This window comes from Mesoplodon bidens (assembly GCF_964165515.1).
Source record: "Mesoplodon bidens genome assembly, chromosome: 1".
In the NCBI taxonomy this organism is placed as follows: Eukaryota; Metazoa; Chordata; class Mammalia; order Artiodactyla; family Ziphiidae; genus Mesoplodon; species Mesoplodon bidens.
Genome location: NC_138176.1, coordinates 34684506 through 34709335, shown reverse-complemented (window position 1 = coordinate 34709335; position 24830 = coordinate 34684506). Strand labels below are relative to the sequence as shown.

General features: G+C 40.7%; 1 protein-coding gene across 1 annotated transcript in view; it reads left to right on the top strand.

Moving 5' to 3' along the window:
- The window catches only part of PDE6C (phosphodiesterase 6C), a gene marked incomplete at its 5' end in the record, with an annotated part of 56739 nt that overhangs the window by 20060 nt on the left and 11849 nt on the right, over positions 1–24830 (top strand). Inside the window, 7 exons of the mRNA XM_081238860.1 lie at positions 2101–2250; positions 2843–2986; positions 4195–4263; positions 9071–9217; positions 9455–9562; positions 9959–10068; positions 16791–16878. Of these exons, the coding sequence (XP_081094986.1) occupies positions 2101–2250; positions 2843–2986; positions 4195–4263; positions 9071–9217; positions 9455–9562; positions 9959–10068; positions 16791–16878 (816 nt within the window). The remainder of the gene's footprint in view (positions 1–2100; positions 2251–2842; positions 2987–4194; positions 4264–9070; positions 9218–9454; positions 9563–9958; positions 10069–16790; positions 16879–24830) is intronic.

The window sequence follows — 24830 nt, the reverse complement described above, 5'->3', positions numbered from 1 at the left end:
GAGCCCCATCTCTGCCCACGTGGCGAAGCCGAAGCCGGCCTGGGGTGGGTGGGGTGAGGGGCGCACCCTCAGCCGCAGGGGCCCCCAGGCCTGGGAAACCTGTGCTCACTCGCCCAGTTACGGGGCAGGTTTCCTCTCCGCGCTCCTCTCTGCTCACTGCCGTGGAAGCGTGCAGACGCCACATGGCGTTTGCTCTAGCTCCTTCCGCCTTGCCTCTGAAGGCCTAAGTGACCACACTGTGCCCAGCCCTGACCCCTCTGTTTATGGCAACTGGGTGCCAGGAAAGAGTGCACAGGCAGGAAAAAGGGACAAGGACTGTCTAAGGTGTCTGAACCTTAAGCAGTCATAGTCTGAACAGGGAGGGCAGGGAGCTGGCCCAGAAGAATCAGGCTGCGCTCAGAGGTTTGGGGGCCTGTGCTTTCTTGGGGGGGAGTCCTCGTGTGGCCCCCATGGGGGCAGCCACACAAGGGCTCTGATGGCGCAGAGGAGGCTGGGCACCCACCTGGGGTCAACCTCCAGCCTATAGGAATTGCCCAGCTCCCTAAGAAACATCAGTGTAGTGGCCGTGAAAACATGCTTCTCAGGTCTCTGACTGTAGGAAGGATGACCATCAAATGGCTGCTGGGCTGGGAAATCCACTGTCAGAGCGGAGGCTACCCTTCCTGTGGGCCGGGATACTAACACAGGCCAGTTCCTGGGAGATGCCAGACTCCTCTGACCAGCGCTGTTGGTCCTAGAATCCCCTTCAGCCCTGCAAACTCTTTCAGAACTGCACTGTGGTCTAAGACACTCCCGCCCAGCTCTCCATCCTTCCCTCTGTCCTTAGCCCCAGGGTCAGGACTGCATCTTTTTAAAAAAAAAAATTATTTATTTATTTATTTTTGGCTGCATTGGGTCTTTGTTGCTGCGTGTGGGCTTTCTTCAGTTGCGGTGCGCAGGCTTCTCATTGCAGTGGCTTCTCGTTGCAGAGCACAGGCTCTAGGCGCACGGGCTTCAGTAGTTGTGGCTCATGGGCTCTAGAGTGCAGGTTTCAGTAGTTGTGTCATGCGGGCTCAGTAGTTGTGGCTCACGGGCTCTAGAGCGCAGGCTCAGTAGTTGTGGCGCACGGGCTTAGTTGCTCCGCGGCACGTGGGATCTTCCCGGACCAGGGCTTGAACCCGTGTCCCCTGCATTGGCAGGTGGATTCTTAACCACTGCGCCACCAGGGAAGCCCAGGACTGCATCTTGATGGGCTCTCAGCCTCCCTCTCTGTTTTCCCTCACAGGCATTGCCCCTGTGGATCATTCCAAAGGGCAGACTCAGGATAGGCTGCCCATCCTCCGCACACCTCCACCCTGCTGGGCCTTCCCATTCTGTCCACCAGCTCGCACCCACCTCCATTCTCACTAGTCCCTCTTGCACCTGAGAAGTTTAATGAAAAAACCAATGATTCAAAGTGAAGTGTGCTCAGAACAAACCTGCAACGGCAATGATTCTCAAACTATGTTTCTTGGGGGCAGGGTGTACAGATTAGCTTCCTGTTGCTGCTGTAACAATGACCACTTAGTGGCTTAAAGCAACACAACTGAGTTATCTTCCGGTTCTGGAGTCTAAAATGCGTCACGCTGGGCTAAATTCAAGGTGCTGGCAGGTCTGTGTTTCTTTCTAAAGGATCTGGGGGAGAGCCTGTCTCCCCGTCTTTTCCAGCTCTGGAGCTGCCCTGGCTCATGGCTCCCCCCATCTTCAAAGCAGTTACATGGCCCTGACTTTGCTTCTGCTGTCATGTCTCCTCCTCTGATGTTTGATCCTGACTCGCTTTTCGGCTTTTAAGGATCCTTGTAATTACATTGGGTCCACCTGGAAAATCCAAGATAATTTCCCTGCTTTAAGATCAGCTGACGAACAACCTGAATTCCATCTGCTGGTTTAATGCGCCTCCCCCAATATGTATTCCTGGTTTTGTTAGTGTACCATAGTGACACAAGATGTTATCATGGGGAAAGCTGGGTAAAGGGTACATGGGACTTCTCTGTACATTTCTTCTGCAACCTCCTGTGTACCTATAGTTGTTTCAAAAAAAAAAAGTTAAAAAAATAACCTCAGTGTCTTTATTGTTTGTAGAAGGGACCTGTAGATGAGACTGGTTGGGTCATTAAAAACGTCTTGTCCCTGCCTATTGTCAACAAGAAAGAAGACATCGTGGGCGTAGCTACATTTTACAACAGGAAGGATGGAAAGCCTTTTGATGAGTATGATGAACACATCACTGAGGTAAGTGCAATTATAAAATAACGGAGGTAGATGAAATGCATGAAATAATAGAAGATGCATAATTATTTGTTATTCTGGAATGATGTTTCTGAAGGGCAATTAAGACGTGAGTCGCACATGGTTGCAGTCAATATATTGTTATTGTGTCATTTCTGTTTCCTGACTTCCGTAAACTGTACCGTTTTCTACCAAAGTGTGAACGTCTGGCTTAATCAAAATTCTGTTCAGTACTAGGGAACTGGGGAAAGGTCTCTCTCTCCTTTCTCCCTTCTCCCCTTCTATCACCTCTCACCCTTGCTGCCACCTCCAGCCCTCTCTGATTTTCAGGTCATGCTTTATCTACTGGATTTTTGTAATTCCTCTCCTCTAATAAAGTATTCACGGTGCATGGAGCACTGGGAAAAGCAAGGGCTTAGCCAGTTTTATTGTCTGGCGCTGATTACTGTACTTTTGTTTTTTCTTCGATTAAAACAAGGAACCGGGTTGTTGATGGTGGAAGGGGGATTGATTGATAGGAGAGCATGCAAACTGTCGCTTCCAGATCATGTTTTCTTTAGGTTTAGGGAATCGAATCACATTTTATCTATTTCAGACTCTCACACAATTTCTTGGATGGTCTCTTTTAAATACTGACACCTATGAGAAAATGAATAAGCTAGTAAACAGAAAGGACATAGCCCAGGAAATGCTCATGAACCACACCAAAGCTACTCCTGATGAAATCAAGTCCATTTTGGTAAGTGAGGAATTCGTCCTGTGACATTAGATGCTATCTAACCATGGCTTCTGGAATTCGCCTAATTACCCGGAGGTCTGACAAATGAGAATAGGTTTAGTCCTGGGCTAAGGAGGGGAGAAACAAAGAAGGAGGGTTGGGGGGGAACTTGGTGGTCCACAGTACACAGAGCCTTACTGAATTTCCAGGCTGCTTGGTTGGAATAGCACTTTGTTAAAAATAGCTCTGTAGGAGCTGGAGTAGTGAGGTCTAGATTCAAGCATGTTAGCAAGGAAATAAATATTTCTAGGGAGCAAAATGTCAGCTGTTGCCATGTAATGCTGTATAACAACCATAACCTCTCAGTGGTATATGACAAGAAGCATTTATTTCTCACTGATGAGTTTGTGGGTTGACCAGACTTCAACTAATCTTGGTTGGGCTGGGCTCCAAGCTGTGTGTTTGGTTTGCTTCCTGCATCTATCATCCTTGATCAGCAGCTACCTGATAGATGTTCTTCTCATAGTGATGACAAGTACAAGAGAGCAAGCCCAGCTGTGCAAGCTCATTTCAATTCTTTCCTCACATCAAATTCACTAAAATTTTCAAGGTAAAAACATGACCAAGATGAGCATCATGGATGATTGGAGAGCAAGTAGATATTCGCTAACAGTGCTCTAATCACCACCAAATGAAGGGAAAATAGAACACACCCACTGTCTCTATTCCTTTATTTCAAAAGCTTTTGGAGTGTGCGTGGATGTAGTTTTCCTGGGGTGTTTTTGTTTGTTGGCTTGGTTGGTTGGTTGGTTTTGGTTTTGCTGGGTGGTTTGAGACTTAAAAGAAATTTGATTTGAGAGTTTGAGATGTTGAAGATGAAAATGTCTGGGGAGAATAAAGGGAAATTGCTACAAACGAAAGAAAAACAGATGTAAGCCATTCATTTTTCTCGCCTACATGCAAACAACCGACGTCTCCCTCACCCTCTTCCTCTCTCTCTCTCTTTTTTTGAGACAGCTACTGTTACATTTTGGGGGGAAAAGAGAGATTAATTATGTTTTAGAGAAAATTCTACATAATCAAGTGCTATAGATCTTCTTTGTATCCAGAATGCATCTTTCATGGAACTCATTACAACCTGGTTTATTTTAACTGATTTTAAGAGTAAAGGAATCAGATAGAAATCAACTTCATAGCAATTTCACACCTCCTTTGCTTTTACATTTTAGAAATTTAAAGAGAAGTTAAATGTAGATGTAATTGAAGACTGTGAAGAAAAACAACTTGTCACAATTTTGGTAAGTGTTTTACTTCTATCCTTAATGCCTTTTAAATAAAATATAGTAGGACACTTGTTCTCATTGTTCAAGTTAGTGTTGAGTTTCCTCTTCTCTGGCACCTTTCAAAGCTGAAAAGGAAAGAGATTTCTTCTACAGAGTGATCTTCTGGGTCCTTGCTTTTCTTTCTGTTTGTCCCCTACAGTACAATCCACAAAGATAATTTAGAATCATAGTTAAACTAGATTCCTGCATAAGGGAATGCAGGCACAGACTCTAGGGGTAGCATGGCCTGGTTTATTTTAATAGCTCTGGATTACAGCATGGCCACCCTGGAAGACACGGCAGAATTACAGTAGAAGGTAGATAGACCCTTAGAGGCGCCATTATCATCTGCCCTTGCTAGCTTCCCTTCTGGATCCTGGAGGAATTCAATTCTTTCCTATTGTTGCCATTGGGTCACCCGTATTATATCTAGTTGAAATAACTTCTCTTCTAGTCATTAAGCCTGTATTTTGTTGTGTCTACTGTTTAAACCCACCCAAACACATGTTCTACAATCAACTGTTAAACTCATCCAGTAAGTTTTTAATTTCAGAGATTATCTTTTTCAGTTCTAGAATGTATATTTAATTCTTTTTTTAAAGATCCCAACTCTGTGCTAAAACTTTCCATCATTTAATCTACTTTATCTCTCTATCTTCTTAAATGTATTCACCATAGTGACTTTGAATTCTCCATCTAGATACCTGAATCACCTATATGTCTGGTTCTACTGTCTATTTTTACTCTTGGGTTTTAGTCATTTGATCATTTTAAAGCATACTTCATAGTTTTTAAATTGAAAACCAGACACTGTGGATTAAGATTTGTAGGGGCTCTGGGTGATATTATCTTTCTGTTCGAAGGGTTAGATTTTCTTCTGGCAGGTGAAGGAGTTGGTTTTAGATTTTGTTAGGGGTGGTCCATTTCAGTTTTGCTCTTGCTACTAGGGTAGAGCCCTTATTTCCAGAGCGTGGCCCTTCTGGGATCCCAATTAAGAACCTGGGATTACCAAGGCTCCTAGACCTTGAATTTCAGAGGCTTGAATACAATCTGCTCGAAATTGAAATAATATCACACTTATTTCCCTCCCTAACTACCTCATCCTGTTTTCCGCTGCCCCTTTCCAATCCATGACATGTGTTCTTCTTTCTGAACTAAGATGTACTGAATATCTCACCTTCCACATTCCCATTTTTATGGGCTCTGTCCTCCCATCCTGGCCCTTGGCTGTACCACCACAGAGCCAGTGGCCTGTGACTCCTTTTTGAGGGATCTGCTCCCACCTTTATGTCTTCATGTCACTTGAGGCTCTTCCTCCTTCTCTCACTCTCTTTGGCCTTACCTCTGAGCACTTTCCTCTCACACTTGGCCCAGAAGATGACCCCTTCTCCTCATTTACCCCCAACAAAACTTATCTTCTTGTAAAACAAAGCTTTAATTGACATCCATGACATGTTGGAAATTTTCTAGTTCTCTATTTAGAGGAGGAAGGGTCTTATGATGGAGAAGCAATAAAATGGGCCAAGAACCAGTAGCTTTACAATAAAACGGCCTATTTTGAACGTAAAATGTGCTCTAAGCTCATCCCAAATCATTGCCGCATAAAACTTAAGAAACAAACATATTTCAGAGGGGTTCTCCGAAAGTATTGGCATAATTTCCAAGCTACATAAATATTTATGCGTCTCCACTTAACCATGATTTTCTGCAGGGATGCATTTTAACTCTCAGTTCAGGGAAGGTGTGGTCCTCTTTTATAGGTATAACAGCAGGTGCATGTTGCTGGGCTGGGAAGCACTGAGGTAGGAGTTCAGTGACTCGGGCAAAGGAAGTAGGGAAAGTCGTCCTCCCATCTTCCCCTCTGCTTCCCAGGACATTTCAGTTCACTCGCGGATGCCCTGCAGCTCATGTTTACCAGACCATGGGAGATGAGGAGAGGGTGTCCCAGAGAAGTACCTCATTCCCTCCTCCTTCATTCAGTTTTTTTTTTTCATTGATTCAGTAATTACTGAGATGTCCTATGATACAAGGAACTGTTAAGCCTCGAGGGCAAAAGACAGTGTGGTCTGGTTTTTACCTGGTTCAAGAAGCCGCCTGTTTATTAGGGAGACAAAAAATACAAGCAGTGACACTGCCTTGAATGAATGGGTTCACAGGGCGTGAGCACCAAGGGCCCTGGGGAGGCTAAGGGCCTGATTCTACTCACAGAAGATGATAGACTGCGAGATGAGGCCATGGCATGGAGGCCTGCAGGGAAAGCAGGAATCGACTGGTCAGAGATTGACAATGGGGGCTTGGAGATGGCTGGAGGTGGGAAGGGGAAGCAGGACAGTGCAGACCAGGGCGTGGGGACACAGGAGACCGAAGACAGCTGGGTATGGCCGGAGCCCCAGTGAGCGGAAGAGGGGAGCAGCCCGTGAGGCCTGGCAGGGTGGTGGGACGAGACCGTGGCAGCCTGGCACACTGGGACCTGCGAAGGGACCTGATCAGATACCCAGGGGCTTCTTCCCGGAGCAGAGGGAGTGAGCCAGCCGGGAGGCAGCAGGTGGGTGGCGCCCTGTTATGGCACGTGGGGTAGCAGCAGCTCCCCCCTCTCAGTCCACCTCAGCTGTGGGTTCCTTCAGGGAGGGGAGACCAGCCTTTGGGGCCAGAGTTCCTACTTATTAGACGAATCACAAGCCTTTATTTCTATCAACCTCTCTGTATCACTGCTGTATGACTGCTGTTTTTCAAAACCTGTGATTGCCATATTGTACTATTGTTTTATCGGTTCACCTGTAACTGTAAATGGGGGCTGGGAGTCATCATTCTGAGAACTTCTTACTTTGTTTCCTGCTGAAATGCACATTGACACTTTAGTGTGACTGACCCGATAACGCGTTAAAAAGCATTTTCACGTTTGATCTTTACATAATACTCTGGGAACAGCAGGGCTGAGATGACCTCCAGCAGGGAGGTTCTGGGCATTGGGCACCCCCCACCGTACCCCGTAATTCTTTTCTTAGTCTGATTTTTTAAAAGATGTGCTTATTTTTTGTCTCTCCCCACGAGAATGTGTGTTTCAGGGGCAGTGACAATGTCTGCTTTCTTCATTGCTTTATCCATAATGCCTACAACACAGATAGGAACGAATAAATGTTTGTTGAATGAATACAAATGACTGCAGAAAAAGAGCCCCTTTGGGCAAGGAATCTGGGAGGGTCTGGAGAGAGAGAAAGTGATGAGAAGGCTTTGGCAGAGGACACAGGAGGTCCTATGAGAAAGGAGTTTTGTGAAGTGTTACTAGGGGCCATGAGTTGAATCCCCTCTAATTTTCTTTGACACATGCAAATGAAATTGGCACTGCTTTTTCATTAAAACAACAAAGACAAAAATGTTACTCTTGTCATTCCCATTTCACAGATGAGAACATTGACGTATTGGGTAGCATCTTACGGGAAAAACCCGAACGAACCTTTTGGCCAACCCAATAGCTAATACCAACCCAGAACTGAATACTAGTCTCCTGGCTCCAAGCCATAGCTTTGTAGGAGAGAGATCTCTGCCTAAAGTGACAATCTGAGAGTGACCTTGAGGAGAAGGGGGCACAGGAGGACCAGGAAGTTCCTTGAAGAGAAGGGCAAGGGTTTGAGGGGCCAGCCCAGACTCGGGGGTTAGGGGAACAGAAACCATAATTGTACTTAAAAGAGCCATGCACCATTTGGTGTTGACATTTGTACAAATAGAGCATGAATCATCCTCTGGGAAACCTTGAACTTACTGAGGGACGTGATCTTAGCACAGTATTAAGGATTTATAATGGGCTCAGTAAAGACCCACTGAACTGAATTCCTCCTGCATGTCCAGCTGCTGGACCCACACAGCCCTCGCCTGCTTCTCTCCTCCCGTGGGACTGTCTCTGACCTGCCTTCTACCAGAGCAGCTGAATACACAGCCCTCCAGAGTCTCCCCTCCTTCAGTTCCCCCAGCCTGCCTGCAATTTCTCCCAGCCCTGGCACTGACTCTGTGCTCTGGGAATGTTCTAAGCTCTCACCTTTCACTGGTCTGTATTTTATAACCATTTTAGTAAGTTAAGTTCCTTAAGGCCAAGATCCATATTTTTAACTCCCAAGCCATGTCAATATTCATGGGACTAATTCACTGTTTTTTCACCTAGTCCTAAATCCTGACAGGGGGGTGGGTTAAATGAGATGTCTGCAAGTGTACCAGTACACTGCGGGGCATTCATTCATTCATTCACTCAACAAGCATTTACCAAGCACCTCCATAGGACAGGCCCTACAGGTTCTGAGATACCACAGCAAATAAAACAGACCAGATGCCATCCTTATGGAGCTCACAGACGAGTAGGAAAGCATCACTGAATAGGTAAAGATAATACGATAGAATCGAATTAAGCCATTGTTTACTGTTTACTGAATATTTCTGGAATGGAAAAAAGAAGTTGAGTATTGAAAATGGGTTAGGCTGCTGCAAGTAAACATTTTATCTTGCATCAAAGAAGGAAAATAGCCACTGGGGTCTGATTTAGAATTGAATGCCATCACTTAGAAAGCTTCTTAGTATAGCTGAGCCTCAGTTTCACCTTCTGGAAACTGAGGATCATTGTGTAGGTTTGTTGTGAGGATAATAAGGCGTAACCCAGTATCGGGCAGGTAGAGGCTCAGTGAATTGCACGTGGCATCCTTTTATTGTAATTTTGTTTTATGTCCAATGTCGGGTATAGGAGACTAAAAGGAAATAAATGAATGTAATCTGGAACACTTGGTCCTTGTTTCAACAGAAAGAGGACCTACCAGACCCACAGGCTGTAGACCTGTATGAATTCCACTTCAGCGACTTCCCCATCACAGAGCACGAACTGATTAAGTGTGGACTTCGGCTGTTTTTTGAAATAAATGTGGTGGAGAAATTCAAAGTACCTGTAGAGGTCAGATGGTATTTAATTTAAAATGCTGTGATTCTGTGGCTGTACTCCACGAAAATTTCCTGTGGTTCAGAAGATTCCCTGCAGTGTGGATTTTAAATTATCATTAACTTTGTCTATTTGTCCACTTAAACCCTGTAAACAAGGCCAACCTATCTTTTCAGATAAGGTTGTCACAGACCTTCTTACCTTTAGAATTCTACTCCAAAGTCTGAGTGGTGTTGTCTTCTTTGGTGGCAGGTTCTCACCAGATGGATGTACACGGTGAGGAAGGGGTACTGTGCCGTCACTTACCACAACTGGCGACACGGGTTCAGTGTGGGGCAGACGATGTTCACTTTGCTGATGGTAGGTACAGAGCCCGTGAATCATCCTAAACCTGTGCATCTCCCTCCTGAGTGTGGTGAGAACTGGATACCGTCCATCACTTTAGATCAGTAATTTTGGAATTCATGGATACAGTCCCATAAACCCCCAACTCCCCTGGAGATGATGCCAGGTACGTGGGTATCTCTGGGCGTTTGGCTGAATTATCACTCTGATACTCATGTCCTTATATCCATAAAGGAAAATTCAGTTACCTGCTGGGTTTGTAACTGCCCAGAATGAGCTACAGTCCTCAAGAAATAAAGCCAGCTTGCTCTAAAAACACAGCAGACCCACTTCTCCATTGCAGGCCGGCCTCACTGCACATCCTGCGGAGGTGCATTAATCCAAGTAAATATATATGTCTATTTTTTTTAGACGGGAGGACTGAAGACATACTACACGGATCTTGAAGCCTTTGCCATGCTTGCTGCTGCCTTCTGCCATGACACTGACCACAGAGGCACCAATAACTTGTATCAGATGAAGTAAGTGAACACATGCGGCCACATCAACGTGTTCTGGTGCCCCCGCCTTATTTGTAAACGCCTTCACCCCTTCTTTTTTCAACTTTGTTTCATCAAAGTATTGAATTCATACATTAAAGAGCATTGATCTTTGGCTTACACCTGTACACACCTGGGTAGCACCCCACCAGCTCAAGCTAGAGAACGTTTCTTCCTGGGCTGACTACTCTCACGTCCCTGGTCCTTATACTTCCACCAACTGACCTTCAGCTGACCTTGCATCTTAACATCATCGCCATCTTCCTCTCTTGCCCAAGAAAGGAAGTGCAATTATAAGGGTACAGGCCCTCAGCTTAGACAGATTTGGATTTATTGGGTTCACAAGTTATTTGAACTTTCTAAGCTTTGAGTTCCTCATCGGGAAAATAAGAATTATAGTAACGGTACCTAACACTTAAGGTCGTTGTAAAGATTAAATGAGACTATGCATATAAGGCACTCAGCTCATGGTTGGCTCTTGGCAGTTAATAATTATTAAGTATTATTATTATTACTGTTATTGTGTCATTGGCACTTTTCAAAATTCATCAGCAATGCCATAGCCAGCCTAACTCCTTGATAGTGACATTTAAGAAGCTCTATCTGCCTTGGCCACACTGTATCTTCATCTGTGACACATGACCTACCCCTCTCCAGAGGTACCAGAGGGAGTGAGACAATTTAGAGAGAATGAGCTTTGGAGTCTGGTTTTATGGGATCCAGATACTTCCCAGTTGAGGAATCTTGGGCAAATCATTTAATCTATTTGAGATTCTGTTTCTCAACTGCAAAATGTGTATAATATTGACATCTTAAAGACTGCTGTGAGAATCACATGAAATTGTATATGTGAAACATAGTAGATGCTGAAGAAATTTACTCAGTGAATGAAATGCACCTTGTGAGCAGTGACTTTTCACCTTCAGCAACTCTACCAATCAGGCTTTGCCTTGAAAAGGGAATCTCCATTCTGGGTTCCGGGTAAGCAGCGTCTTCGTCTTGAGAGTTCCAGCCCTTTATTTTTTTTTTAACTTTTTATCTTATATTGGAGTATAGTTGATAAAAAATAATGTTGTGATAGTTTCAGGTGTACAGCAAAGTGGTTCAGGTATACATATACATGTATCGATTCTTACCTGTGTCCCGCTGTAGTGGAAGCGTGGAATCCTAACCACTGGACCACCAGGGAAGTCCCAGTTATCCATTTTAAATATAGCAGTGTGTACATGTCAATCCCAAACTCCCTAACTATCCCTTCCCCCCACCCTTCCCCCCTGGTAACCATAAGTTCATTCTCTAAGTCTGTGAGTCTGTTTCTGTTTTGTAAATAAGTTCATTTGTATCATTTCTTTTTTGATTCTGCATATAAGCGATATCATACGATATTCTCTTTCTCCGTCTGACTTACTTCACTCAGTGTGACAATCTCTAGGTCCACCCCTGCTGCTGCAAATGGCATTATTTCATTCTTTTTCATGGCTGAGTAGTATTCCATTGTATATATGTACCACACTGAGCACTTCTTGTGTGCTAGAGATCAGGCTGAGAACTTGATACCCACGGCCTCTTTTAATCCTCACAGCCCTCCCATGTGGGAGGTACTATTATCCGCCTCAAAGCAGTCAAATCTAACTTGCCTTAGATTAAAAGAAATAGCCAAGTTGGATGTGGCATCCCGTCTCCAGGATTGCAGAAAGGATGAGGCCACATCCCAGACTTCTGCTTTGGCCTGGCTTTGGGAGTCTACGTGGGTCCTTCTGTTTATCAGCGATGGGCATGCTGACCTTCTTCCATTTCTCTCTGTGAACTGGACAGCAAGAACATGTGGTGATGGAAGGACTGGGGCCTACGTGAGGGGTTCCTGACTGCAGGCACCTTAGCACAGGTGTAATGGTTTTGGCAGCTCCGCTAAGCTGCTGTGATCAAGTGTCTTTTTGCACCCTGTCCTCCATAATGATTCTTGATGAATCTCCTTATGTGCCCTTACTGTGCTGGGGGAATTGCTCAGGAGTCCACAAAGATCTGGAGACATTACACTGGTAAATACAGTTAACAGAAGATTGAATAAGACTGAATTATTATTCTCATATTGGTGGTACCGATCAGGCTACTGTGCAGTGTTAGCTGAAGCTGTTGGGACACAGCTTCCTGGCTTGACCTTGTGCCCTTGGTTTGATTTCTTGTCTCCAAAATGTCTAAGCCCCTGGCTTCTGGTTTTCATCCTTATGTCCCAGCTTTAGACTATGCCCTCTGGCAATGCCCTAGAAACCTTGCCATTTTCAAATTTTTATTATTCCCTTGAGTTCTTTTGTTCTCTTTGTTTACTTTTCTGGCCATTTTGTTTTCTGCTTCATTCTTTCATAGGTTCGTAGATTTCTTTGTTCCTTTTATCCCCCTTTTCTTGGTTAGTTTTTCAATTCTCTCATCTTTCAGTCTCCTTTACTCACCTCCATTTTGTGTCTGAAGAGATGTGGTTATCAGCAAAAAATTTGAGGAATTTTAGCATTTATCTCATCCTCCGCCCCCCCACATTCAACGCAGGCCTATTCCCTACTGTATTTCTTCCTGAGTTCTCTAGTCTACATTCCATTATTTTTTATAATGGCTCACAAGGGACTCATATTTTTGGATGATTCTAATGGCTGAATGTTCTTCATGATATCAAATTGAAATTGGTCTCCTTATAACTTCTGTTAGTCCTAGTTCAAGTCTCTGAAGCTATTAGAATATGTATAATTTCTCATCCACAGACTATTCCTTCGTATATTAAAGAGAATTATTATTTTCCCCTCCTCTTTTCCTTGTTGAATATACCTGGTTGAACTTTTGTTTTAATCATTTTTTATGTCATTCCTTAAATGTGGGTCTTGGGGTTTGACATAATAATCCAAACATGATCTGAAATACTTTATATTTAATCCTAATTAAATTTCATCTTCTTAATTTGGTTCTTTTTTTAAAGTTGAAGTTTAGTTGATTTACAGTGTTGTGTTAGTTTCCGGTGTACAGCAAAGTGATTCAGTTATATATATATACATATATATGTATATATATATAATCTATCTTTTTCAGATTCTTTTCCATTAAAGGTTATTATAAGATATTGAATATAGTTCCCTGTGCTATACAGTAGGTCCTTGATGTTTATCTGTTTTATATATGGTGGTGTGTGTGTGTTAATACCAAACTCCTAATTTATCCCTCCCTCCCTCTTTCCCCTTTGGTAAACTAAGTTTGTTTTCTATGTCTGTGAGTCTATTTCTGTTTTGTAAATAAGTTCATTTGTATGATTTTTTTGAGATTCCACATATAAGTGACATCATATAATATTTGTCTTTGACTTACTTCACTTAATATGATAATCTCTAGGTCCATCCATGTTGCTGCAAATAGCATTATTTCATTCTTTTATATGGCTGAGTAATATTCCACCATATATATATATATACACACACATGTATACATATATATATACACACATATACATATACATATATATATATATCTCCCACACTTTCTGTATGATATATATACCATATATATATATATATATATATACCATATCTTCTGTATCTGTTCATCTGTTTAGTTTGCTTCCTTGTCCTGGCTATTGTAAATAGTGCTGCTGTGAACATTGGGGTGCATGTATCTTTCTGAATTAGAGTTTTCGTCTTTTCCTGATATATGCCCAGGAGTGGTATTGCTGAATCACATAGTAACTCTATTTTTAGTTTTATAAGGAACCTCCATACTGTTTTCCATAGTGCCTGCACCAACTTACATTCCCACCAACACTGCAGGAGGGTTTGCTTTTCTCCACACCCTCTCCAGCATTTATTATTTGTAGATTTTTTTAATGATGGCCATTCTGACTGGTGTGAGGTGATACCTCATTGTAGTTTTGATTTGCATTTCTCTAATAATTAGCAATGTTGAGCATCTTTTCATGTGCCTGTTGGCCATCTGTATGTTTTCTTTGGAGAAATGTCTATTTAGGTCTTCTGTCCATTTTTTGATTGGGTCATTAGTTTGTTTTTTTATATTGAGCTGTATGAGCTGTTTGTATATTTTGGAAATTAATCGCTTGGCGGTCACATTGTTTGCAAATATTTTCTCCCATTCCGTAGGTTGTCTTTTCACTTCACTTATGTTTCCTTTGCTGTGTTAATCTGATTCTTTATTCCACTCTTAATTGAAATTGCCTTTTAAAGCAGTCTGTCAGCCAATGGATTAGATATTTTTTCCAGCTTTTTTATCATCTGAAAATTAGATAGTCATGATTTCCATCAATATTCATTCAAGTCATTGATAAAACTGTGCATCAGGACAAAACCAGGGCAGAGTTCTGAGACTTGGGGCTAGAAACCTATCCCCGGGGAAGACAGTTAATTAAGCAGCACTCATTGGGTGGTGCTGTTCAGTATTTGTCCACACTCAATATTCCAACTCATACAGAACACATCTTGAAGCTTCTTCTCAGCTGTCTTGCTGAAATCCAGACACACACTCTTTCTGGCCTTCCTCTCTCACAAACCATATCACAAAAGTGTTCATAACATCAATTCAGCATCATTTTCTCTTTCTAAACCTTCTCTGGAATTTCCTAGTAGTTATTCTGTAAGTGCTTACAAACTCTGAAGCAGTTTAAACTGTTTCATAGATTAACGTTCTGTCATCTACAGATTATACCATTTTCTACTTCTTAAATTTTAGGGTAAAATTTTCTTGTATCCAGTCTTCAATCATCTTTACCGCCGCAAAATTTCCCAGAATATGCTGACAATAGTCGCCCACACCCACCCCGCATCTTCAGATTCCTTCAGGAAGTTGGGATGTTACTCAACTGGGTTAACAGATGTGTGTGTGTATAAAATAAATTTTTCTTTTTTTTTTTTACTAAACCATTTGTGAGATAGTTGCAGGCCTCATGCATGACATTTCACCCGAAAATATTTCAGCACGTATTTCCTGAGAACGTGGAGGACATTTGTTTATATAAACACAGTATAATGATCGCTCTCAAGAAATTTAACATTGGTACAATACTGTTATCTAATATAGAATGTTTATTCCAATTTCACTATAATGTCCTTTATAACTGTCTTTTCTTCTCTGTTTTGGGCCCAATCAAGGCTCACACATTGCATTTAGTCGTCAAATATCTTGATTCTCCTTTAATCTAGAATTGTTCCTTAACCTTTTTGGATCTTTCAGAATGTTGACATTTTTGAAGAGTCTAGACCAGTTGTTTTGCATAATATCCCTCAATTTGGATTTGTCCAGTTGTTTTCTGATTACTAGATTCAGGGTAAACATTTTTGGTGGGAATTCTACGTAGGTGATGTTGTGTCCTTCTCAGTGCATTGCATCAGGAGGCTCATGATATCAATTTGTTCCATTAACTACAAGGTTAAGTTAAACTATTTATGAGTAATATTCAGCAGATCTCTTTACACAAAGGTACATTTTCTCCTTTGTATTAATACGTAATCTGTGAGGTGTTATTTTGAGACTGGTTGAATATCTAGCTCCCCAGTAACCTTTCTTGAGTAATGTTTTTAAACCTAAAGGAACTAAGATACCACTCATTTCTAACTGAAATTGAGCTTTTTTAAATTTGTTTAAATCTCCAGTGCTGACACAGTATAGGTATTTGAATATGTATTAAAATTATGATCAATTATAGTATGGATCAGACATAGTCTGATTGTTCCCTAACTAGAATACTTGGTTTACCAGACCTGTTAGTGACCTGTTAATGACTCCTCTCCTCCCTAAAGTTCTGTTCTTTCTGAAATTAAATGAAACTCTACTAAGACTGCCACCCATATTTCCGGTTTCTCCCTTCCTTAAAATTATTTATTCCATATTTCTGTAACAAAGTCTTCATATTATCTATTAGACCTTTCACCTCGGCTTCTCTCCATCTTTTCTTTTCACCTTTTTATTTTCTTTTTTAAAAAAATATTTATTTTATATTGGAGTATAGGTGATTTACAATGTTGTGTTAGTTTCAGGTGTACAGCAAAGTGATTCAGTTATACATATACATGTATCTGTTCTTTTTCAAGTTTTTTTCCCATTTAGGTTATTATAGAATATTGAACAGAGCTCCCTGTGCACATCTTTTTATTTTCAATGTTGCTTCCCCTTCCTTGAACAGGAAGCACTGTAGAAAGACAGGGTACCAAAGACCCCACTTTACATAAAGCTGTGACCTCACCACTAACAAATGGGAAATTTAAATTTATGTCACTATCTTAAAGGAGAAGAGAAGAAATGTTACTTTATCATCATTTTCATTTTGGTTCCTGGAAATTCTTAATATACACTTTCTGTGCAAATAAACTATGGGCTTCAACAAGTTTGCTACATGTTCTATAAGTCATAGTCACCTCCATAAGCTCCAGGGAAGTTAACAATTTTAGATGCAGGGAGTGAACCAAACTTCGTAGTTTAAACAAGTCAATCATTTTACACATTTAACAAATTAGGGTTGTTTTTTTTTTTAAAAGGACTTTTTAAAAAGAGCATATTCTCCTGTTCTAAATCTAAAAATTCTTTTCCAATATGTTACTTCCAACTGTTTCACAGGCATTAGGGGAGAGGGAAGAAATGAAAAAAATCCTCAGATTGTAAAGATTCTGCATCATGTAACCTTATGTGTAATGTTTAAATAGCTAAAATTATCCTTTTCCTCCTAGATCCACATCTCCATTAGCGAGGCTTCATGGATCGTCCATCTTGGAGAGGCACCACCTGGAGTACAGTAAGACTCTCCTGCAGGATGAGGTACGTGGGTCTCTCTCTCTCTCTAGGGCAACTCACAAGCTCTGGATCAAAGCACTAACCCACAGAAAATGCTTAGAAGGAGGATGGCCTTGAGTTCTGGTGGTTGACAGTATATACCCTTATTGAAGTCAATTGATAGAAATTGCTATATTGCAATAGTTTTTGAACAGCCAAGTTGGAAGTAGCTGAGATAGAGGAGAAAAGAGCCATGGAAAGTCACAGCATCTCTGTGGGTTCGTGAAGAAAGAAGAAAAAGCTTAAGGTGGATGTGAGAGGGCTCTATGCACCCTGGGTATGTATGACTGTAAAGAGAAAAGGAGGCTACACAGCCACTGCTTTTCTGATTCATGTGGTATGCACTGTAAGGCACTGTCTGTATCTTTGAGAAAGTCAAGCTTTGGTAGTTGGGGGATAGGCATGAAATCAGGCTGTAAGACAGATCGGACAACTGCCATCAGAGGCACTGAGTGAATCTCCCAAGAGTTCCAGAGGGAGGTGTCACATTCAGGAGTGGGCAGGACATAGGGGAGAAGAGGGGCGGGATCAGGAAGCTTTTCACAGGAAGTGGCTTAAGCTTGGTCTTGAATTCACTTTGATTTATGCAATATCATGTACTCCTAACCTTCTGTAGAAGGCAGTCATTATTCTTTTTACTGATTTTATTTGAGGGGTATATAGGCTTGTGAGAAAGGTGGTGAATATAATCTAGTTATACTTTAAAAAATATATATATCTTGAGAAAATTCTAACCCAGAATGAATCATTAGTAGATGGAGGGGAATACTGTTTTGTCTTGACAGAGAAACTGTCTAGAATCATACGAGTTCATCAGGATAAATAAGCCCTCGGGAGAGAGGAGCTTTTTTCAGTTTCAATAATAATCTTTTTTTAGGCTCAGGGGACGTGGGGGTATATGGAAATATGTCCAAGTTTAGAAAGATAACACTACATTCTTCTATATAATCAAAAGCCAAGTGGGAAAACTTGTAAGACAGGGCAACCAGGCAGAAAAGTGGAAAAACAAAACAAACACATGATTTAAATGTTTTTAACAGCCTGTGATTGCAGGCTGCATCCAGACAGGGGGACACGGACCATTTGCGTCAGAATGATCGATTTCACAGGGCAGAGGTGGGCAGGCTTTTAAAAACACATCCTGGGCTTCATCTCGCACTTACCAGGCTCCCTGGGGGTTGGACCCAGGAATCTGCATTTTTAATAAGAATTTTCATAATTCTCATGTGTAGCCAGGACCTGTCCCTGCGGTAGTATCATAAAAAAGACGATAATATCTGTCCTATGAGAATTAGAAAGAGTAGAATTGAAAGTAGTTCAGGAAGATAAGAGTAAATTGTTATTATCCAATTTGTTATGAGTCTTTGTTTTACTGGTTGGGACAGTCTTGTATTTTTGAGTAAGAATTTTCCATTCATCCCACTGATTACGTATACCACAGGCAGGTAGTATCAAAAATAATTTATTTAATTTTACGTTTACCTACTAACACAAAATATATTTTTAAACCTTTACAGCCAAATGTTTAAGTGCTTAACTTTGGAAGGCTCCTAGTAGCACATATGTTTTTCCTTTCTGGGATTTGAGAGTTTTTAATAGAGTTGTTGTTTTCCATCTTAATTTTTTTAATGTTATTTACTCTGCAGTCTGAACTGGTTTTGATGGCTATATAAAGGCTTATTATTCTTTCTAAACAGGAATATTGCACCTTAGTAATCTGTACCACCTTGGCGAGGACCTGTCTACAGTGCTATTCGACCTGCTAATTGCAGACTTTTAAGGGTTGTAAATAGAGTTGCTAGGCAATAAATGCAATCACAGAACATTTTATGAGCAGGCAAATTGAATGCTGAAAAAAATGAAATTTTAACCATCAGATATTCTTTTTTGAGACAACACAGTTGTCTCAGTACATTTTTTTTGAGAGACAATACAGTTCTTTTATTTATTTATTGTATAAAGAAAATATTTACACTAAAAACTAATTTTTTTACATGAGGGAAATCCTTATGATTTATCTAGCAATTTTGTCATATTGTGGACGTTACTCGTTTTGTATATTATCAGGCTTTGAACTAAAATATCTTTATGTTCCAGTAGAGTTGGATTCCCTGCTTTGAGGACAGAACCATCTGTATTCTAAACTAGTCAGAAATCCACCCTTTAACCTAATGAATAGGTGGAAAAGTCTTGTTAGCCAAATTTGTCAGAATAGAAACTTTAATACTACAATGTACTGTCGGAATGACAAAATGCATTGCTCAGCATAAATAACAACACTTTTATTATTCAAAACACTTCACGAACTTTATTTCTGCTTTTTCACACTGACCTTGTATTATACAAAGAAGAAATGAAGAAGTTAAATATCTTGTGTATGGTCACCAGCAAACCACAAACATGTTGGCAGTCTTCTCTTATGGGTGTCGCATGTACCACATTGAAGACTAGAACTCATCTCCCCTGAGTGCCCTCATCAGGATGAATTGGAGCCATTTCTGTTTTGGTGTGCTACACAGAACTTATATCTTATTGCCATTTTCATGGCACTAGGAGAACAAAAATGGCCTGTTATTGGTAGAGGGGGAGCAAAGTTAGACTCTTTCTGTGGGCAGGTGAAACCAGCTGAGCAGATGGGGGCCCAGCTGGAGTGGGGCTGGGACAGAGGCCTCCTCTCTTGTTCTGTGCACCTGTCTCTACATCACGTGTCCAGCACAATTCCCCGGAAGAACAAATGGAATATTATAGACTTATCTATATTTTAAATTAATGACAATAGTTGTAAAAATTACACATGCCCACTATAAAGATTCAAGCAATAGGAAACATTCCAGAGATAAATATTTTAAAAATCACTTTAAATCCTATCACTCAGAAATAGACATTTCATTAACATTTAATGAACTTCATTGTAGCCCTCTGTGAATATATAAAGGGAGAAGGACAGAAACAATTTTAGAAAAATGGGATCTTACTATCCAAGCAATTTTTTTTTTTTTCAAGCAATTTTTTTGGTTAGAGTTTTTATTTAAATTTATTGAAGTGTAATGTATGTACAATAAGTGGCATCCCTTTAATGTGTTTTTCATAAAAATTCTATGAATTCTATTCATACACCTGGGAACGACCACACGCAAGATACTGAACACTTCTGTCGTCCCAAAGGATTCCTCTTGCCCCCAGGCAGTCGATGCCTCTCTCCCCTCCCAGCCCGAAGCAACCATTGAAATGTTTTTAGTCACTATAGTTTAAATCGTCTAGATTTTTATATAAATGAAATCATGCAATAATTACTCTTTTGTGCTGGGTTCTTTCATACAAAATAATAATTTTGTGATTTGTTCATGTTGAATGAATGAACCAGCAGTGATTCATTCCTTTTCATTGCTGAGTGGTAGTCCATTTATTTTAAATGAAATTTTAATTCTACTTGAATTTAACAGAAGAAACTTTTTTTTTAATGGAAAGAATTACAGAACTTCAGAGAACTGTGTTCTTATCACAAGAGATATTGGTTCTTAAAGAGAACCCTAAAATCAATAACCAGTGATTACGGGAAAGTGTGAAAAACTATAACGAGCGTTTAGATGTTTGATTTTAGACCATACGTGTTAACTTTACATCATCCATGAACTCCCTGCTATGAAACGTGAAACAATTAGAACACTTATACTGCTTCCAGCATCTCCACCTCTGTTTTGTAAGGTATTTATTATCATTAAAAGTATTTTTTTTTACTGTTATCAGTAGTTATAAAATTCATTTTGCTCTATAATTTCCACAATGGTCTATTTTTTTTAAACCGGAGCATTTATTGCATGACAAATGGTTGAAATCCCTAAGCTGAACTGGATCCTACCCCAGTGGCTCTCTTGGGTTAGGTGTTGTTCTCCCCAGAATCCAAGCCTGAACCTTCAGTATACAATCTGTAGGTGCTTCACTTGCCCGGCCCCAGTGGTGTTCTGTCCTCAGCCTAGGCACTCCAGGCACACTTCCTCTTCTGCCTGCTAGGGCAGCCACATTTGTCACAGGTGTGCTTCTGAAGGTGGGAGGCCTTAGAGCCACAGTGTGCATCTCATTGTGATGCTTTCCAAATGACAGTGTTCCCTTTGTCATCTCTTTTCTGTGGCCAAGACCAAAGAGACACAATTGTTTATTCCTAATTCTACTTTTAAATGGGCCTGATACTTAACCTCAGTCTTTCTACCATGGCTTGTCCATTCCTGTGTATTTTATTTTATCTTGATTAGCTCGATTTGTGTTATTTGGTAGTTTCTCCCAGAGAGTCTAAGCTAAGTACATGCCTAAGGTCTGTTTGTTACATTTAGTTTTGAAAGTCAGTTTGGCAGAATATAAAGGTCTTGGGTCACTTTCTTTTTCTCAGAAATTGTAGGAAATTGCTCCAATGTCTTTCGGCATTGAAGCATTGCCCTGAGAGGTATAAATGGCCAATCTGATTTTCTCCCTCTCATGTGACTTGATTTTTCTGCATAGATACTCATATGGTTCTTTTTTGCTTGTTTTTTTATACTGCAGGTTCTTATTAGTCATCAATTTTATATACATCAGTGTATACATGTCAATCCCAATCGCCCAATTCAGCACACCACCATCCCCACCCCACAGTTTTCCCCCCTTCATGTCCACACGTTTGTTCTCTACATCTGTGTCTCAACTTCTGCCCTGCAAACCGGTTCATCTGTACCATTTTTCTAGGTTCCACATACATGCGTTAATACACGATATATGTTTTTCTCTTTCTGACTTACCTCACTCTGTATGACAGTCTTTAGATCCATCCACGTCTCAACAAATGACTCAATTTCGTTCCTTTTTATGGCTAATATTCCATTGTATATATATATGTACCACAACTTCTTCATCCATTCGTCTGTCGATGGGCATTTAGGTTGCTTCTATGACCTGGCTATTGTAAATAGTGCTGCAGTGAACATTGGGGTGCATGTGTCTTTTTGAATTATGGTTTTTTCTGGGTATATGCCCAGTAGTGGGATTGCTGGATCATATGGTAATTCTATTTTTAGGTTTTTAAGGAACCTCCATACTGTTCTCCATAGTGGATGTATCAATTTACATTCCCACCAACAGTGCAAGAGAGTTCCCTTTTCTCCACATCCTCTCCAGCATTTGTTGTTTGTGGATTTTCTAATGATGCCCATTCTAACTGGTGTGAGGTGATACCTCATTGTAGTTTTGATTTGCATTTCTCTAATAATTAGTGATGTTGAGCAGCTTTTCATGTGCTTCTTGGCCATCTGTAAGTCTTCTTTGGAGAAATGTCTATTTAGGTCTTCTGCCCAGTTTTGGATTGCATTGTTTGTTTCTTTAATATTGAGCTGCATGAGCTGCTTATATATTTTGGAGATTAATCCTTTGTCTGTTGATTCGTTTGCAAATATTTTCTCCCCTTCTGAGGGTTGTCTTTTCGTCTTGTTTATGGTTCCTTTGCTGTGCAAGTTTTGAAGTTTCATTAGGTCCCATTTGTTTATTTTTGTTTTTATTTCCATTGCTTTAGGAGGTGGATCAAAAAAGATCTTGCTGTGATTTATGTCATAGAGTGTTCTTCCTATGTTTTCCTCTTAAGAGTTTTATAGTGTCCGGTCTTACATTTAGGTCTCGAATCCATTTTGAGTTTATTTTTGTGTATGGTGTTAGGGAGTGTTCTAATTTCATTCCTTTACATGTAGCTGTCCAATTTTCCCAGCACCACTTACTGAAGAGGCTGTTTTTGTTTCATTGTATATCTTTTCATATGATTCTTAATTCTTCATATTTTAGTAACTTTGTCTGAATGTCTGGATATTGACCATTCTGCATCTATTTTTCCTTGTCATGGGTTACACTTATGATCCATAGAATTCTTTTTTTTTTTAATTTCAGGGAAGTTTTTTATTTTCATTGTATCTTTGAACATTTTTCTAATACACTGGGAATACCAATTATGTATATATTGAGTCTTCTTGCCATTTATTTCTATTATGTTCTTTATATATATATATTTAAAATATTTATTTATTTATGGCTGCATCAGGTCTTAGTTTCGGCACATGGGACCTTTCGTTGCGGCGCGTGGGCTCTTAGTTGCATCGCATGGCCTTCTAGTTGTGGTGCACAGGCTCAGTAGTTGTGGTGCGAGGGCTCAGTAGTTGTGGTGTATGGGCTTAGTTGCCCCACGGCATGTGGGATCTTAGTTCCCCAACTAGGAATTGAACCCGCATCCCCTTCATAGGAAGGTGGATTCTTAACCACTGGACCACCAGGGAGGTGCCTGTGTATTTTCATAGATTTATTCTTTTCCATTTTAATTTCCTCAAGACTGTGGACTATGTCCCTTGCTGCAGTTCAGTTGCTTATTCTATGAGTACAGCTTTAATGTAGATTTCATCAATTATATTGCTTTTATGTTCAATTCCATTTTTTTCATTCTACTACTAGTTCTGCTAGTTCACTTTTTTACTGTTGCCTTACAGTCTCCTCTTTAAGTTCTTACAGTTTTGAAACTATGGATATTACTGGTGTGAATTTTTCATGTTCCACTGGGTATTTCCTTTGATATATTTTTCATTTGCTTTTTGTGTTCCTTTCTTCCGTTGTTATTTTCTTAGTTTGGTGTGTGTGTGTGTGTGTGTGTGTACACTACATTTATGTACACAGTCAACTACTGAAAGACATTTATGTGATTTCTGATTCAGGGTTGTTACGTATGGTGTTCTGTGACTCTCTAGTACATGTCTTTTTGTGAATACACGTGTGCATTTCTGTTTGGTATGTATCTAGAAATAGAGTTGCTTGACCAAAGGATGAGCGTATGTTCAACTTTGGTGAATGCTGACAAGCAGTTTTCCAAAATGGTTGTACTAATATATGTTCTTACCAACAGTTCCAGTGGCTCTCCATCCTCTCCAACACTTTGTACTTTCCATCTTTCTCATTTTAGTCACTCTGATGGGAATGTAGTGACATTGCACTGAATTTAATTTGTGTCAAATTAAATAGCATTGATTAACATGAACTACAGTTTATGTTTATTGACCTTTTGAAATTCTCTGTTTTGGGGATGCTTTGTTCTCAACTTGATTTGTAGGAATTCTTTATTCTGGCTTATGTATCTTTTGTGAGAAATCTGTATTGCAAATATTTCCTCCCTTTCTGTGAATTGCCTTTTTACTCTTAATGTTGGATTCGGATGAATAGAAGTTCTTAATTTTAATGTCCATTTGATCAATTTTTTAAAGATTAGCTGTTTTTTCTCATCTTAAAAATCTTTGACTATTCAAGGTAATGAAGATATTTTTCTCTATAACTGGTATTGTTCTACCTTTCTCATTTAGATCCACAATCTTTTTACAACTTACTTTTTTTTTAAATAAATAAATTTATTTATTTTTGGCTGCGTTGGGTCTTCATTGCTGTGTGCGGGCTTTCTCTAGTTGCAACCAGAAGGGGCTACTGTTTGTTGCGGTGTGCAGGCTTCTCATTGTGGCAGCTTCTCATGTTGTGGAGCATGGGCTCTAGCCGTGCGGGCTTCAGTAGTTGTGGCTCACAGGTTCCAGAGCACAGGCTCAGTAGCTGTGATGCACGGGCTCAGCTGCTCCGCAGCATGTGGGATCTTCCCGGACCAGGGCTCGAATCCGTGTCCCCTGCATTGGCAGGCGGATTCTTAACCACTGCGCCACCAGGGAAGTCCACAACTTATATTTATATGTGGTTTGATGTAGAGATCAATATACATTTTTCTGTCTAGGTGGAAATCTAGATGACCCGGCACCATTTATTAAAAAGGCCACCCTTGGCTTCCCTGGTGGCGCAGTGGTTGAGAGTCCACCTGCCAATGATGCAGGGAACATGGGTTCATGCCCCAGTCCGGGAAGATCCCACATGCCGCGGAGCGGCTGGGCCCATGAGCCATGGCCGCT